Below are 16738 nucleotides of genomic sequence, written 5' to 3'. Positions count from 1 at the left end.
CAGGTGGGAATACCGTCTAGAACCCGGCGGGGGTGAATGGGGTGTTTAGGAAATTTGACAGCAAACTGTTCGACTCGGAACCTTCAACCGGGCAAGAGGGGGTGAGGGGGTTTTTGGGAGGGCCGGAGTTCCCGAAGGTTGATGAGGAGCTGGTGGAGGACCTTCAATGAAGCAAAGGAGTTGGGTGTGCTCCCCCCGACGTTGTCACAGGTGTCGATCTCCCTCACTTTAAAGGGTTCTCCTTATTTAAGGAGGAATATATTTGCACAGGCGGCAGTACTGAGAAGGCACATAAGGCTGATTCCTCAGATGAAGGGGCTATCTTGAGGAAAGGTTCAACAGGAGGTTGAGCCGTATTCATTCATGTTTAGACAAATGAGAGGTGATCTTAAAGAATCAGAACGTTTTGAGATATCTTGATAGGTTAAAAGCTGAGAAGTGTTTCCCCTTGCGGAGGAACAGTTTCAAAATAAGTGGTCGCCAATTTAAGACAGATGTGGAGGAACCTCCTTCTCTCAGAGGGTTGTGAATCTTTGGAATTCTCTACACCAGTGATCTGTGGATGTTCAGCCATTGAACACATTCAAGGCCGAGTTAGATTTCTGAATTTTAGTGGTTTTTAAGGTTATGGGAAGAAGTAGGGAAGTGGAATTGAGGCCACGATCAGGTCAACAATGATCGCACTGAATGGCAAAGCAGGCTTGAAGTGCTATAATCTGATGAATAACTTGGGCATAACTGAACTGGTTTTTGCGCACACTGTACAGTCTTAAAAAAATAATTTGAGGTGAAGATAAAGTAAAATAAAGCAAAATAATAGTGTCGCTCTCTAAACATCTTTATGATAATAATAATTATTGATAATAATCTTTATTATTGTCACAAGTAGGCTTACATTAACACTGCAATGAAATTACTGTGAAAATCCCCTAGTCGCCACACTCCAGTGCCTGTTCGGGTACACAGAGGGGAGTTCAGAATGTCCAATTCACCTAACCAGCAGTCTTTCGGGACTTGGGGGGAGGAAACCAGAGCACCTGGAGAAAACCCACATAGACACGGGGAGAACGTGCAGACCCCGCACAGACAGTGACCCAAGTAGGAATCGAACATGGGACCCTGGCACTGTGGAGCAACATTGCTAACCACTGTGCTACCATGCCGCCCAGAAAGCTGCTTGAGGAAACTGCAATGTATTATAAAGTAATTGATATCATGAAACACAATGTAACTAGACTAGTCTTTGAAATATAATGTGGTCAAATCGGTCCAAATCGCAAAAGTAGTTGTTCAATTACAGTAAACTCATCCCTTTTTTTTGTATAAACACTTGTGTTGTGGCCATTATCGGCCGAGCCAGCAGCTATTGCCCACTCATAGTTGCCAATAGAGTACTTGCTCAGTTTCTTCAGAGGGCAAAGACTCAACTAATTTGCTTTGGGACTGGAATCACAAAAGGTCAAACTGGGCAATGGCAGCAGGTTTCGTTCACTGAAGGTCATTTGCAAGCCAGTTAGATTTTTGGACAACCAAATAGCTTTGGTCACTTTTACTAATTTCAGCTTCGTATTTTCAGACTTTTCTCAAAATGAATTAAAATTCAAAACTGTTGCGGTATGATTTGAATTCACATTCTCAGCATTTCTAGACCAGCAACATAAATCATACATTACGCACACTATGAACTCTGAAATGTGGTTGAGCACTGTCCATTAATTTGGTCAAGTTTTACCAATTGACCCACATTACAGTGTGAAAAGTTTCTGCTTTGTGCTCAATCAGCAAACATCGAAGGATGGATGGATATACAACTGTATTGAGAAGACATTTTTCCCCGCAAATTCCCACTCATCATTTGCAGTCAAAAATATCTCGAAGCCACTACAATCATGCAGCATTTTAAAATGCAACCTGTAAAATAAAATTTGCTTGAAAGAAAATCCTTCATATATTCAAAACTGGTAATTCAATACTTTGATTAATACAGCTAAAAATTAGTCTATCATTAAAATATTAAGCATTTTTAAATCAGTGTCAAAGCAGAACCTTGAGTAACCGCATCTTAAATGACGGAGGAGGACTTAAAATTAGGCAGAACCATTTTCTAGTTATTTTGGGTGCAGCAATCAATTTATTAGCCCTCTCAAAAACCTGCAAATAACTGCAATCAACAGAAACTCCTAATAATGATTCATTTGTTGAGTGATGACTAGCTCTGTGGTCTATCACAAGAGATCCCATAAATTCAATTTGAACAGAATGGCCTTCAAGTGCCACAATTCTGTTTGGACGGTAACACTGATTTTGGACAGAGTGCCCCGAAAACAAACAACACAACCGAGCCAAAACATTCTTCCAAGATATTTACCGTGACGCCACATAATGAAGTACATACTTGCAGCTGTTTTAAGGTCTCAATCGAAAATAATCTTAAACATTTTGATCAGTCTACTTACAAATACACTTCTGGGTGCAGGAGTTGGAACAGCAGGTGTGGTTCCCCCAACAGAAGCAGCAATCTGGTATGCAGGTGCTGCTGGAATATTAGGTGCACTGGGTTCTCTAGCTATGCTTTGTTGCAAATCCCTACCAAAAAGGACAATAAAATTACAAACCTTAATATTTAAGCTTTCCTTTTTGTTCAGAGTTCTGTAAAGTTTACAGCCGCATAAAACCATAGATACAGACATAGTGGAAAAAATGGGAGTGGAGATAGCTGTATGCTCTATGTCATACCACCAAATGTTTTCAAGAGGTTTCATCCCTTGTGACTGGCAACTGCACCAGTGGATCAGAGACAGAAGTAGGCCATTCAACCAGTTGAGCCTGTTCCACCATTTAATTGTACCTTCGCTGCACCTTAACTCCATCTACCTAGTTGGGCTCCATATCCTTGTGCAGCAAAAAAAAAAATCAATCTCAGATTGAGAATTATTAATTGAGCTAGCATCTACTGTTTTTATCCGATATCAATAGTCCTACCTGTCTATACTTCAGTTAGCTCCACTAAATACTACTTCAGTTAGTTCCACAAAAAAATCAATTAGGCTTGTTGCAGATGAACAACTCACCTCAATCACTGTTGGCTCTCTCGAATTAACTCAAGATTTCTTTAAATGCTCAGTCACTCTGTTCGTGATTATAGATTGCAGTAACTTCCCAGATCAAACATTTTCTGATTTCTCACTCTCGCCCTTCTTAAATTACTAGGAGTTACTTTGCAAGACCACTTTGGGAGATTATGTCTAAAAAAACTGCAAGTCCCTCACCTACTTCCTTTAAAACTTTGGAGTGCAAACCATCAAATCCTGGGATCTCAGAATCCCTACACTGCAGTAGGCCATTAGGCCCATCAAGTCTGCACTGACTCTGAAAGAACACCCAACCGAGGCCCACTGCCCACCCTATGCTTGCAATCCCCTTAGCCCACCGAACCTTTGGACACTAAGGGGCAATTTAGCATGGCCAGTCCATTGGCCTGTGCGAGGAAACCAGGGCACCCGGAGGAAATCCACGCAAATACGGGAGAATATGCGAAATCCACACAGAGTCACCTGAGGCTGGAATTAAACCCGGGCTCCTGGCACTGAGGCAGCAATGCTAACCACTGTGCCGACCCTGGGAAGATCTTGTCAGTCTTCAGTGCCATTATTTTTTCGAATGTAATTTTCCTTCTTATGTTAACTTTAGTAAGTTCCAGCCCTTGATTCATTAGAGATTGCCCTGAAATTTCAGATGTGGTATTTTCTTCCTCTATGAAAACTGACTCAGAAGTATTCAATATTTGCATTTTCCAATATTTTAATTTCCAATATGACCACCCCCATCTGTTTTTGAAGGGTCCACATTATCCTCAATTACCCATTTTTTTCTAACATACTTCTAACCAATATATTTATGCACATCTCAATTAATTTTATAGCTGAAAAATCATTTCTTCTTAACCGCAAGTACAATACAGAAATGCTGTTCGTAAACTTTAATCATAAAAAAGGATTGTAGCACTTGAAAGCTAAAGTTGGAACTGGGAGGGGAGAAATTCAATACTGCTGCTATGCAGACTTTCGATAATAGGCAGTACCATGGGTTAACTATTCAATCCATGCAGCATTCTTCATTGATAACATTGTAGACTACACTGTGAACCATGCCGGTAGTGGGTTGGGGCGCTGCCAGCTTCTAGGGAATTGATGCAAGTCTGCATAACGCCACGAGAAGCAGCATTACCTAAACAATTTCTCTCTCTGGATTGACAGACAGATAATCTGTTTGTAAGGCAACATGAAACCAGATTATCACAGAAGAGTAAATAATTACTTAACAGCAACAGATGAATATCTATAGAAACAAATGTCGCCAAATGGCCAAGACTGCTGGAGGAAAATACAAAAAAAAAATTACTTACTTTAAAAGTTCATCCCTTTCAGTCTTGCGCGCAAACACAATGTCAGAACATTTTGTTTGGAATTTCAGGAGAATTTCAGTAAATCCATTGTAGAACTACAAAAGGAGACATAGTTATATAAACTATTATGACAATACATTGACGGCTGCCCTAATCTTGTCATAGCAATGTTGCCATTATGAATTCACTGACAATTACCCAGTGATGCAAATATATAAATGTGGAAAAATATCAAAAGAATTAACAGTTAAGTCTGTGCTGATCAAACATTACTTCAATGTTTGAAGTGTCTGAACAGATATTCGCTATCTGTTGACTATTCCAGGTTTTCAGTTCATCTTTTTTTTTTTAAAAAAGGTACTTCAGTGCTCAAGGGCTCAACTGAGTAGGTGCTAGTTTGAAAAAATCGACAGCTGTTTGGAGGTTCCTCGAATTTCCTATGATTCTGAACACTTGGAAAGGGCACATTTGCAGCCATACTCTCATCATGTTTGTTCCTCCATGTCTTTTTGGGTTAGCCTTGTTTTTTGAAGGCTGGAATTCTCAAACCTGAAATAGTTTTTAAACCACTATTTTTTTTTTTTTTGCAGTTTGATAATGTGTTCTGAAAACCAATGTTGCTTTTCACAGCAGTAAGTTAAAAATGCAAGAAATGTAGCATAATAGTGAAATTTTCCAGTTATGATTGTGTTAGATCACCACTTGAAAACATTTTATAGGATCACAGAATCCCTACAGTTTCGACCCATCGAGTCTGTACCGACCCTCTGAAAGAGTACTTCACCCAACCTCGCTCCCCGCCCTGTCCCATTAAACTCCTTAATCTAACCTACACATCTTTTTTGGACACCAAGGGGCAATTTAGCATAACCAATCCACCTAACCTGCACATCTTTGGACTGTGGGAGGAAAAAGGAGCACGCGGAGGAAACCTATGCAGGCACAGGGAGAAAGTGCAAGCTCCACACAGACAGTGACCCAAGCCCGGAATTGAAACCAGGTCTCTGGTGCTGCGAGGCAGCAGTGTTCGTCACTGTGCCACCGTGCTGCCCAAGCTTTAAAATGTTGTGTAAATTCAAAACGGGTCTAAATTAAAACTACAAACAGTTCACTCTGTTGATATTTGATTAACATATGATACAATGATGAATACACTAAATTTTTTTCAGGGACTAACTGAATAAAACTTACTTTTGTTCCTTCGTTCAAGTTAGCAACAAGTTCAACAAACTGATCATGTCCTGCTGCTAACTTCTTAAGCATTTCTTCCCTCTGATTAGCATCTGTGTTTGACTGTGTTGACTTTGAAAATTCCTCATGAGCAGCCTAGAGAGAACAGATGCAAGATGTTAATTAATTGTTCCAAACTCATGTCAATAAGAGTATGCCAACCCACTTAAAACATGGCAAAAAAGAGACATGATCAACAAGCAATTCATGAGCTAAGCAACGTCAGAATACATATTTTTAACAGTAATTCAGCTGCTAATGTCACTCATGGAACTAATGTTTCTTTAGTAAAAGGTAATTCACAACTAGGAGTAATGTAACCATTATTTGCTTCTACTTGGCTTATTTCTGAAACAAGTGCACAAAATAAACTGTTCAGTGTGAAGCTCTGGGAAATAAGAGGAAGCTGATCCCATGGTACTTACGATTTAACGTATTTGTTATTAACAATCATGGGGGTCGGTTAGCTCAATTGGTTGGACAGCTGGTTCATGATGCGGAGAGACGCTAACATCACAGGTGCAATACTGGCTGAGGTTATTCATGGAGGGCCCGCCTTCTCCAACCTTGCTCCTCACCGGAGGTGCGGTGAATCACAGGCTAAATCACCACCAGTCAGCACTCAAGGGGGGGGGGGGGAGCTGCCCATGATTTCCTCCCATAAGTCCCGAAAGACATGCGTGTTGTGAATTGGAATTCTCCTTCAGTGTACCCGAACAGGCGCCGGAGTGTGGCAACTAAGGGACTTTCAAAGTAACTTCATTGCAGTTAATGTGAGCCTACTTGCGGCACTAATAAAGATTAGATTATTAATAGATATACTGCCAGAATGTGGCAGAAGCTTTATTTATGCACATAAATGAGGTTCCCATGGGACTTCAATGAAGCGTTGGTGCTGGAGTGGGAGTAGCTCGAAGGAACTTCCCAGCCATACGGTTAAACCAAAGATGGTGAGGAAGCAGAGTCAGGTGACAGGAGCTTTAAAAAATGCCGATTTTCAGACAGCCAGATTTGAGATACTGTACCTGTACTAACACTACTGTCCTCATTCTCTCAAGCATTTCTATTTCAATCGGAACAAAGCTCCAAACTTTTAACTTGTCACTGTCTTTTGGATGCTATCTCACAAGCCGTGTGCTCATCTTTATTTCAGACCTTTACAGAATCATAGAATGGTTACAGCACAGAAGGGTGCCTTTCAGCCAGTCACATCTGCACTGGCCATCTGCAAGAACAGATGACCTAATGCCACTCTGTTGCCTGTTCCCTGTAGGCTGCAAGTTATTTCTCTTTAGATAATGATCCAATTCTCTTTTGACGTCCACAATTCAATCTGCCTCCACCACTCTCAAAAGCAGTACATTCCTGACCCTAACCTCTCATAGCATTAAAAAAAATGTCCTTGCGTCATATTGCATTTTTTGCCAATCACCTTAAACTCTGTCCTCCAGTTCTCAATCCCTCCAGCAAGACAAAGAGGTTCTCCTCATCCACAGCACTCTAAGGCTTTGAACACCACCATTAAATCTACTCCCAACCTCCTCCTCTCCAAGAAAGAATCCCAAATTCTCGAAATGCAACTGAAATTTATTTTCCTTGAACCATTCTCACGAGTCTTTTCTGTGCCATCTCCAACACATCCACATCCTTCCCAAAGTGCAGTGCCCATAAATGCGTGCAAAACTCTAGCAAGGCCACTGTTTTATAAAGGATTATCGTAACTGCATTGTTCTGGCATTCCACGTCCCACCCATATAGCTCAAGTTCCCAGGTACTCTTTTAACCACGCTCGCAGCCTGTCCTGCCACTCTCAATTACCTGTGAACATATACCTAAAGGTCCCTATGGTCCCACACACCATCCCCATTTATATTGTCTTGGCACCAAACCCCATTCACCACTTGCCTGCCCTTTCCACCAAGCTGTCCATATCCTTCTGAACTACCTCCCCTCGCAGGTCACAACTTCCAGTTCTTGCATCATCTGCAAGCTCTGAAACGGCACTGAATACACCAAAGTCTAGGCTATAATCCCATATCACAAAAAAGTAGGGGGTCCAGCAGTCATTCAACAAAGAACAAAGAAATGTACAGCACAGGAACAGGCCCTTCGGCCCTCCAAGCCCGTGCCAACCATGCTGCCCGACTAAACTACAATCTTCTACACTTCCTGGGTCCGTATCCCTCTATTCCCATCCTATTCATGTATTTGTCAAGATGCCCCTTAAATGTCACTATCGTCCCTGCTTTAACCACCTCCTCCGGTAGCGAGTTCCAGGCACCCACTACCCTGTGTAAAAAACTTGCCTCGTACATCTACTCTAAACCTTGCCCCTCTCACCTTAAACCTATGCCCCCTAGTAATTGACCCCTCTACCCTGGGGAAAAGCCTCTGACTATCCACTCTGTCTATGCCCCTCATAATTTTGTAGACCTCTATCAGGTCGCCCCTCAACCTCCGTCGTTCCAGTCAGAACAAACCGAGTTTATTCAACCGCTCCTCATAGCTAATGCCCTCCATACCAGGCAACATTCTGGTAAATCTCTTCTGCACCCTCTCTAAAGCCTCCACATCCTTCTGGTAGTGTGGCGACCAGAATTGAACACTATACTCCAAGTGTGGCCTAACTAAGGTTCGAAACAGCTGCAACATGACTTGCCAATTCTTATACTCAATGCCCCGGCCAATGAAGGCAAGCATGCCGTATGCCTTCTTGACTACCTTCTCCACCTGTGTTGCCCCTTTCAGTGACCTGTGGACCTGTACTCCTAGATCTCTGACTTTCAATACTCTGGAGGATTTTACCATTCACTGTATATTCCCTACCTGCATTAGACCTTCCAAAATGCATTACCTCACATTTGTCCGGATTAAACTCCATCTGCCATCTCTCCGCCCAAGTCTCCAAACAACCTAAATCCTGCTGTATCCTCTGACAGTCCTCATCGCTATCCGCAATTCCACCAACCTTTGTGTCGTCTGCAAACTTACTAATCAGACCAGTTACATTTTCCTCCAAATCATTTATATATACTACAAACAGCAAAGGTCCCAGCACCGATCCCTGCGGAACACCACTGGTCACAGCCCTCCAATTAGAAAAGCATCCTTCCATTGCTACTCTCTGCCTTCTATGAACTAGCCAGTTCTGTATCCACCTTGCCAGCTCACCCCTGATCCCTGGACATTCCTGGAGAACACCGCCATAAATCTTTCTCCAGTCCAAAAAAACAACTGCTCACCACACTCTCCATTTCCTGTCACTCATCTAACCCCACATTCATATCGCCACTGTCCCCTTCATAAGCTATAAGTCGCTGACAAGTCTGTTGCGCAGCATTTTATGAAATGCCTTTTGGAGATTCATGTACATCAGATCAACCATACTACTCTCTTCCATCTTCTCTGCTACCTCAAATAATTCAAACAAGCTGGTTAAATACGATTTTCCCTTTAAAAAATCTATGCTAATTTTCCTTAATTCAACCACATCTGTCCTCGTTACTATTAACGTGATCCCAAATTATCTTCTCTACAAACTTCCAAACTGACTGCTTTGCAGTTGTCAGGTTCATCCTTACACCCCTTCTTCAACAAGAGTACAATTCTCCCACCCTCTGGCACCACCTCCGCATCCAACGAGGATCGAAAAGCAACCAATGCCTCCTCAACCTCCACCCTAACCTCCCCTAGATGCGTCTCATCTGGTCCTGGTGACTTATCAACTTTAAGTACAGAGAGTCTAGCTAATACCTCCGCTTTAGACCCATCAAGTACCTGACCTACCTCGACTTTCACCATGACTTGGGCAGTATCTTCTTTCTTGATAAAGACAGGTGCGAAATGCCATTGAGTACCTCAGTCATGTCCCCTGCCTCCATGTGCAAACCCCTTTTCAGGTTGATCCACTCCTTTGACCCACTCTTGATTATTTATATGCCTCTGGAAGGCTTTTGGATTCTTTATGTTAGCTGTTAATTCTTGTAATTACAATGTATTGTCGATTTTTTTTTTTAAACAAAGCAAGAACAAAGGACTACTTCACTGCAACATATCTTTGTAAGTCCGGTTTACAGTTTTAACATTTTTGCTTCAGACCATAATGGCATGGTAAAATTAGTTTGCGGAAGCTGAGTCAGAAGTGTTAAAAGTAACAGAAACATGGTAGAAAATGGAAGTTGTATTTACAGGCAGAGGTTGTTCCTTTATTATGTAATTACGTCTCCAAACCAGTTTTCTTGATTTAATCATTGTTTGAGAAAGAACTTTTATTTGTACAATTCAAAGCTATACTTTACAAACAAGCAACTACTTTCTGAGATACAGGCCAATAACAATGGGATGAAGAACGAGTTAGATTTTTTGAGAGTAGCATTTGAGGAATGAATGTTTGTCAGGGTTCTGGGAGCTTTCCCAACTTTTATTTGAATCATTCCACAAGATCTTTTACATCATCTGAACAAATTGAGGATGTTCAAATTTATCAGCTCATCCAAATTTTTTTTTAAAATTCACAATCTAGCACTTTCATTAGTATTGCACTCATGTATCACCCGAGATTACATGCAAAAGACCTAGAGTGGGATAAAGCATGATCTTCAGACTAAGGCAAGCGCAGCACCAAATGACACTTATTCTTAAATAGACAAGACACGAAAGGATGTTTATCTAAGCCCATAATGCCTGCCATTATTGTCTTAAAAAATTAGGGACACTGAAGGAACCATCCTCTCAAAATAATTACACACATACCAACATAGTAGGTGGAGTGGGCCATTCAGCCTCTCGCAAGTCTGCTTTCTCACTCAATAAGATTATGGCTAGTCTGATTGTAGTAGCAGCTGCACTTTCCCGGCTGCTCACGCCGACCAATCACCCCCTGTTCCCCAAACCCTTTGATTCCCTTCCAGATCAAAAATCTGTCCAACCCAGCATTTCATATATTCGATGATTCAGTCTCCACTGTTCTGAGAATTCCAAAATTTAAGATTACTTTTGTTAACATGTCTAATGTAGACATAATTTAGCAGTTCAAATTATTTGATTCAATATTCCACTTGAATGACAACTAAGATGCAAATAGTAAGAGACTTGTACATAAATTTAATAAAGCTAATAAATCCATTTTTCATTTCTGAGTTAACTACTTCTTTCTTCCTGCACAATCCTAGGTGGCGTATCCTCCACTCTCTGCTGACAAAGTTTTACACCAGCGCCCACAAGATTAAGAGCTTCCCAGATAATATTCCCAATTTTCCTCACCTCAGTATGGACAACTACCTAACTTCGGTTTGATATCTCCCCGTCAACGTCAAAACGGCAATTCAACATAGAGCATAGAACATACTGGCCTGCACCACATCTTCTCAAGGGCATTTAGGGATGGGTGATAAATGCTAGCCTAGCCAGTGATGCCAACATCCCCCAAATGAATTTAAAGAAAAATTAAATCTGCCACTTACCAACTCCGTGTACTATCTAACTACATTACAATCATTTTTAAAATGCCCCAAGTGACAAAAATATAAATATGCTGATTATGTCCAAGTTCAAAAACACAAATTTAAAAAAATTCTACTTTTTTGCTCCAGTTTTGGCTTTCATTCTGCAACACATTGCACAAGTCAGACCCCAGTTTTTCCATGAACAGAGTAACAGGGTGGCAAGGGTGTAATAACTATCAATGTCTTCCTCTGTGCAACTCATTCTTAAGCAGGCTACAAGTTACAGAAATAAAAACAGAAAGTGCTGGAAAAACTCAGCAGGTCTGGCAGCATCTGTGGAGAGAGAAACAGAAACCCTGCTTCAGAACCATGAATAATCTGATTGTGCTAAATGAATAATCAGATTGTGCCAAATACACAATCAAATTATTCACCAAATATTTGATGGACAGTTCATATGACCCCTCCCGCTCCACAGCATGCCAGAAGCCACACATTAGGACACTGTCCTTTTCAGAAAGAAACATGTGCACATTGCATTTCTTTCGTCTGAACAAAGGCAAAGGAAACAGTAATTCCCTGCTTCATTCCCCAAGGAATTCCTTGGCCAGAATCAGTCTGCTCAGTTTGAATTTGAACAAAGCTCGCAGGTTAACTCCTCCATACTGCATTCTCCATGGCATGAGTCTACTTGCCAACCTATCAGCACACTCCACTCATGCAGTATATATTACTGTCTACCTGACACTGTTTGGTAATTTCTTGCAAGATGTTCTGATGAGTGCAAGACGAATCGCATAGATACGATGGGCGGAATTCTCCATTTTCTGCTCTAGGTACGGCGGTGGGCAGTTCTAGCACAGCCGTACCTGCACCCAATATGCTTGGAGGCTCATTAATTATGCACATTCATTATGAAATGAAATGAAAATGAAATGAAATGAAAATCGCTTGTCACGAGTAGGCTTCACTGAAGTTACTGTGAAAAAACCCTAGTCGCCACATTCCGGCGCCTGTTCGGGGAGGCTGGTACGGGATTATCAGGCCAAATCGCCTTGTGGGTTAGGAGCTGATTTGTCCTCCTGCTGTCAGATGGCATGTTCAAGATCCACGCGCCATACTCCAGCCCAATGTACTCATATCACTTTCCACCTGTCATCAGGTTTCTGCAAAAGAAGTCGTCCAGCCAGAAACAAAAAGTTACCAATCTGAAGGCAGAGGCAGCATCCCGCGTCAGCCACCAAATCCTGGATCCGGCGAGTCTGGGGACAAAGGCATGTTCTCTACCCCAGGATAGCTCCAAGAAGCATGTTATGTCTCCGGCCTGGGAGGCTTCCATGCAGGTCTGTGCAGCTGGTACCCGTGCCAGAAGCAAAAATCAGTAGGAGAAGAGGATGAATGATCTCATCTTCTCTGCCAAAATAAGTCATCTCAAATCCCTCCAGTATCAAACTCTCACCATGGCATCATGAACTGAAACGGCTACTCTCCATGTATCTCTCACATCCATTAGCAAGAGACACCTATCAACACTCTTTTCATGGAGACTTTCACATCACCACAGTCCCATATATCGTACTGCTCACACTCCATCCTCTGGCCTTTCTGGGGGACGGTTCACCACATACAGGGAACACTCATCTCACCCAATCTCTGCTCCATCCCCTCTGATCACATGCCTTTCTTTTGTCCCCTCTGATCACATGCCTTTCGTTTGTCTTCAAACAGGCTAAGTTGGCACCCAATAATAGTCAGCGAGCCAAGATCTGGGGATGGATGGCAGAGATCATTGCCCTCACCAAATTTGAGGAAGGTACAGCAGAGCTTGATAAGAAGGACAGTAATTGTTCCTGTGGGGGAGGGGAGAGGGGCTTCTGTCAATAACCTAGGAAAAAACAAATCACAGATCCATCACATCCTGACAATCACCGAGTCAAACACTCAGAAAAGGCTTCAGCTCATCCATTTTTTAAAAAAAAATGTTCTAGGCATCAGCAGATCGAGGTCATCCAGGCAGCTCAGCTGTCTGAGCCCTCATAGCACATCAGGGGGCAAGATGGTTCACAAAGATCCATCACAGCTTTCTCCCTCATCCGCCACCAGCGCAGAGACACACACCTCAGTGGGGCGCAGCTCTAGATTAGACCCGGGACAACACCTCACTGACATGTCTCCACAATAGACTGAGGCAGGGACAGCCCTGGGTCTCCAACACTCTTGAAGGCTGAAGAGCAGCCACCCACTCAGTCCCAGTCAGATGATGAGCCTCTGGATTCAGCTGCCAGCTCAATCGAAGAGATGCAATGACAGGTGGCAGACGATCAGGCAGAGGTTCATGAGTCACTCAGCAGTCTAAAGAGAGATTGATGGAGGAGCATTCTGTCTGATGTTGTGGCACCGACATGCGGGTGCCTCAAGGTCACTGAAGGAAGGTAGGTGTCCACCATGGAGCTTCTGGTCAGCAGGCCTATTCAGATTTGTGCTCGGCCATGCCCTCCATGGCCACACAACCTGGTGTGTGTATGCAACATAGGTGGAGGCACCTTGGCCTCACTCCAGGCCTCCCATCTCCCAGAGTCAGGCCATGGAAAAAGGGATAGAAATGGCAAGATTAGGGAACCATGGATGACAGGTGAAATTGTAAGATTAGCTAAGATGAAAAAGGAAACGTACATAAGGTCTAGGCGAATGAAGACAGACAAAGCTTTGGAAGAATATCGGGAATGTAGGACCAATCTGAAACAAGGACTCAAGAGGGCTAAAAGGGGTCATGAAATATCTTTTGCAAACAGGGTTAAGGAAAATCCCAAAGCCTTTTATTCATATTTAAGGAGCAAGAGGGTAACTAGAGAAAGGGTTAGCCCACTCAAGGACAAAGGAGGAAAGTTATGCGCGGAGTCAGAGAAAATGAATGAGATTCTTAACGAGTACTTTGCATCGGTATTCACCTAGGAGAGGGACATGACGGATGTTGAGGTAAGGGATAGATGTTTGATTACTCTAGGTCAAGTCGGCATAAGGAGGGAGGATGTGTTGGGTATTCTAAAAGGCATTAAGGTGGACAAGTCCCCAGGACCGGATGGGATCTATCCCAGGTTACTGCGGGAAGTGAGGGGGGAAATAGCTGGGGCCTTAACAGATATCTTTGCAGCATCCTTGAACATGGGTGAGATACCGGAGGACTGCTAATGTTGTCCCCTTGTTTAATAAGGGTAGCAGGGATAATTCAGATAATTATAGACCGGTGAGCCTGACATCAGTGGTAGGGAAGCTGCTGGAGAAGATACCGAGGGATCAAATCTATTCCCATTTGGAAGAAAATGGGCGTATCAGTGATAGGCACCATGGTTTTGTGCAGGGAAGGTCGTGGCTTCCCAACTTAATAGGATTCTTTGAGGAAGTGACAAAGTTGATTGATGAGGGAAGGGCTGTAGATGTCATATACATGGACTTCAGTAAGGCATTTGATAAGGTTCCCCATGGTAGGCTGATGGAGAAAGTGAAGTCTCATGGGGTCCAGGGTGTACTAGCTAGATGGATAAAGAACTGGCTGGACAACAGGAGACAGAGAGTAGTAGTGGAAGGGAGTTTCTCAAAATGGAGAACTGTGACCAGTGGTGTTCCACAGGGATCCGTGCTGGGACCACTGTTGTTTGTGATATACATAAATGATCTGGAGGAAGGTATAGGTGGTCTGATTAGCAAGTTTGCAGATGACACGAAGATTGGTGAAGTAGCAGATAGTGAAGGGACTGTCAGAGAATACAGCAGAATATAGATAGATTGGAGAGTTGGGTGGAGAAATGGCAGATGGAGTGCAATCCGGGCAAATGCGAGGTGATGCATTTTGGAAGATATAATTCAAGAGCGGACTATAAAGTAAATGAAAAAGCCCTGGGAAAAATTGATGTACAGAGAGATCTGGGTGTTCAGGTCCATTGTACCCTGAAGGTGGCTGCGCAGGTCAATAGAGTGGTCAAGAAGGCATACAGCATGCTTTCCTTCATTGGAAGGAAAGTACAAGAGTTGGCAGGTCATGTTACAGTTGTACAAGACTTTGGTTCGGCCACATTTGGAATACTGCATACAGTTCTGGTCGCCACATTACCAAAAGGATGTGGATGCTTTGGAGAAGGTGCAGAGGAGGTTCACCAGGATGTTGCCTGGTATGGAGGGTGCTAGCTATGAAGAGAGGTTGAGTAGATTAGGATTATTTTCATTAGAAAGACGGAGGTTGAGGGGGGACCTCATTGAGGTCTACAAAATCATGAGAGGTATAGACAGGGTGGATAGCAAGAAGCTTTTTCCCCCAGAGTGGGGGACTCAATTACTAGGGGTCATGAGTTCAAGGTGAGAGGGGAAAGGTTAAAGGGAGATATGCATGGAAAGTTCTTTATGCAGAGGGTGGTGGGTGCCTGGAATGCATTGCCAGCGGAGACGGTAGAGGCGGGCACGATAGTGTCATTTAAGATGTATCTAGACAAATACATGAATGGGCAGGGAGCAGAGGGATACAGATCCTTCGAAAATGGGCAAGTTTTAGATAGAGGATCTGGATCGGCACAGGCTTGGAGGGCCGAAGGGCCTGTTCCTGTGCTGTAATATTTCTTTGTTCTTTGTTCTTATGGTGCTCTGACACCCACAGGAAAGATGACCATCAATCGGACACCCCAGTGATCTCCTCTCAGGACACTCCAAAGAGGTGCAGCCAATCACAATCCACTCTGCCAATCCTCTTCAGCAGCAGAGGCCATTGAGCAAGAAACCAGAGACCCAGGGTAATACATGGCGACCTCGGTAAATATCCCACCATGGCAGATGGTGAAATTTGAATTCAATACAAGTCTGGAATGAAAAGTTTCATGATGACCATGAAACCATAGTCAATGGTCATATCAACCCATCTGGTTCACTAATGAGGGAAGGAAATCTACCATCCTCACCTGGTCTGGCCTACATGCGAGTCCAGATCCACAGCAACGCAGTTGACTCTTAAATGCCCTCGGAAATGGCCTAGCAAGCCACTCAGTTCAAGGGTAATTAGGGATAGCCAATAAATGCTGGTCCAGCTGACAACGGCCACATCCCCTGAATGAACAAAAAAAACACCGGCAGGGGAAAGCCTCCAACCCCACGCAGCAGATGTGATGTTCAAGGCCTTGGGACATCGCTGGCATGGCCGCACTGCCTTATTCATTTCTAAGTATGTTACTCTTCAACTGTAAAGCCGTCAGGGTGGCGAGTCACCTCTGCTTTCTGGATCTCTCCTCCTCACCCTCTTGCTCGTGTTCTGGCTCCCATTGGCCAAGTTCCCCAGCCCCATGCTGGAGATGCTCACAGTGACGTCACTCCCATAACTTTCTCCATTGAATAAAGACGCTGAGAAACGCAGCATTGATCCCTGGATCCATCAGTCCTTTTGCCATCTCTCCAAATTGAAACAGAGACAACATAGGTTAAATGATGCAGAATAGGAAGCTCTGGTTGAGAAATCTATCAAGATTGTCAGGCTCCACAGCTTTGGGTGCCCTGCTTGCATGGTGCCTGATGCAGCCTTAAGCCAGAAACGCAGCACACACCCTGAGGTGAGCAACATTGCATTCCAGAAGGGTGAAATCTGGAGCCCCCTGTGGGGTGATAAGATGTGAACGAGGTAGAA

The 16738-nt window shown here is 43.3% G+C and overlaps 1 protein-coding gene across 6 annotated transcripts in view; it reads right to left on the bottom strand.

Moving 5' to 3' along the window:
• pdcd6ip (programmed cell death 6 interacting protein) overlaps window positions 1-16738 on the bottom strand; it is a 153551-nt gene that overhangs the window by 19591 nt on the left and 117222 nt on the right. For all 6 annotated transcript variants that reach the window (XM_072467293.1, XM_072467294.1, XM_072467297.1 and 3 more), the window contains 3 exons: window positions 5597-5731; window positions 4406-4500; window positions 2457-2586 (listed from right to left, as the gene is read on the bottom strand). In XM_072467293.1, coding sequence (XP_072323394.1) covers window positions 2457-2586; window positions 4406-4500; window positions 5597-5731 — 360 coding nt within the window. The remainder of the gene's footprint in view (window positions 1-2456; window positions 2587-4405; window positions 4501-5596; window positions 5732-16738) is intronic.

Source organism: Scyliorhinus torazame, chromosome 11 (genome assembly GCF_047496885.1).
Source record: "Scyliorhinus torazame isolate Kashiwa2021f chromosome 11, sScyTor2.1, whole genome shotgun sequence".
Lineage (NCBI taxonomy): Eukaryota > Metazoa > Chordata > Chondrichthyes > Carcharhiniformes > Scyliorhinidae > Scyliorhinus > Scyliorhinus torazame.
The sequence above is the reverse complement of the archived record's forward strand: the minus strand, read 5'-3'. Positions and strand labels throughout refer to the sequence as shown.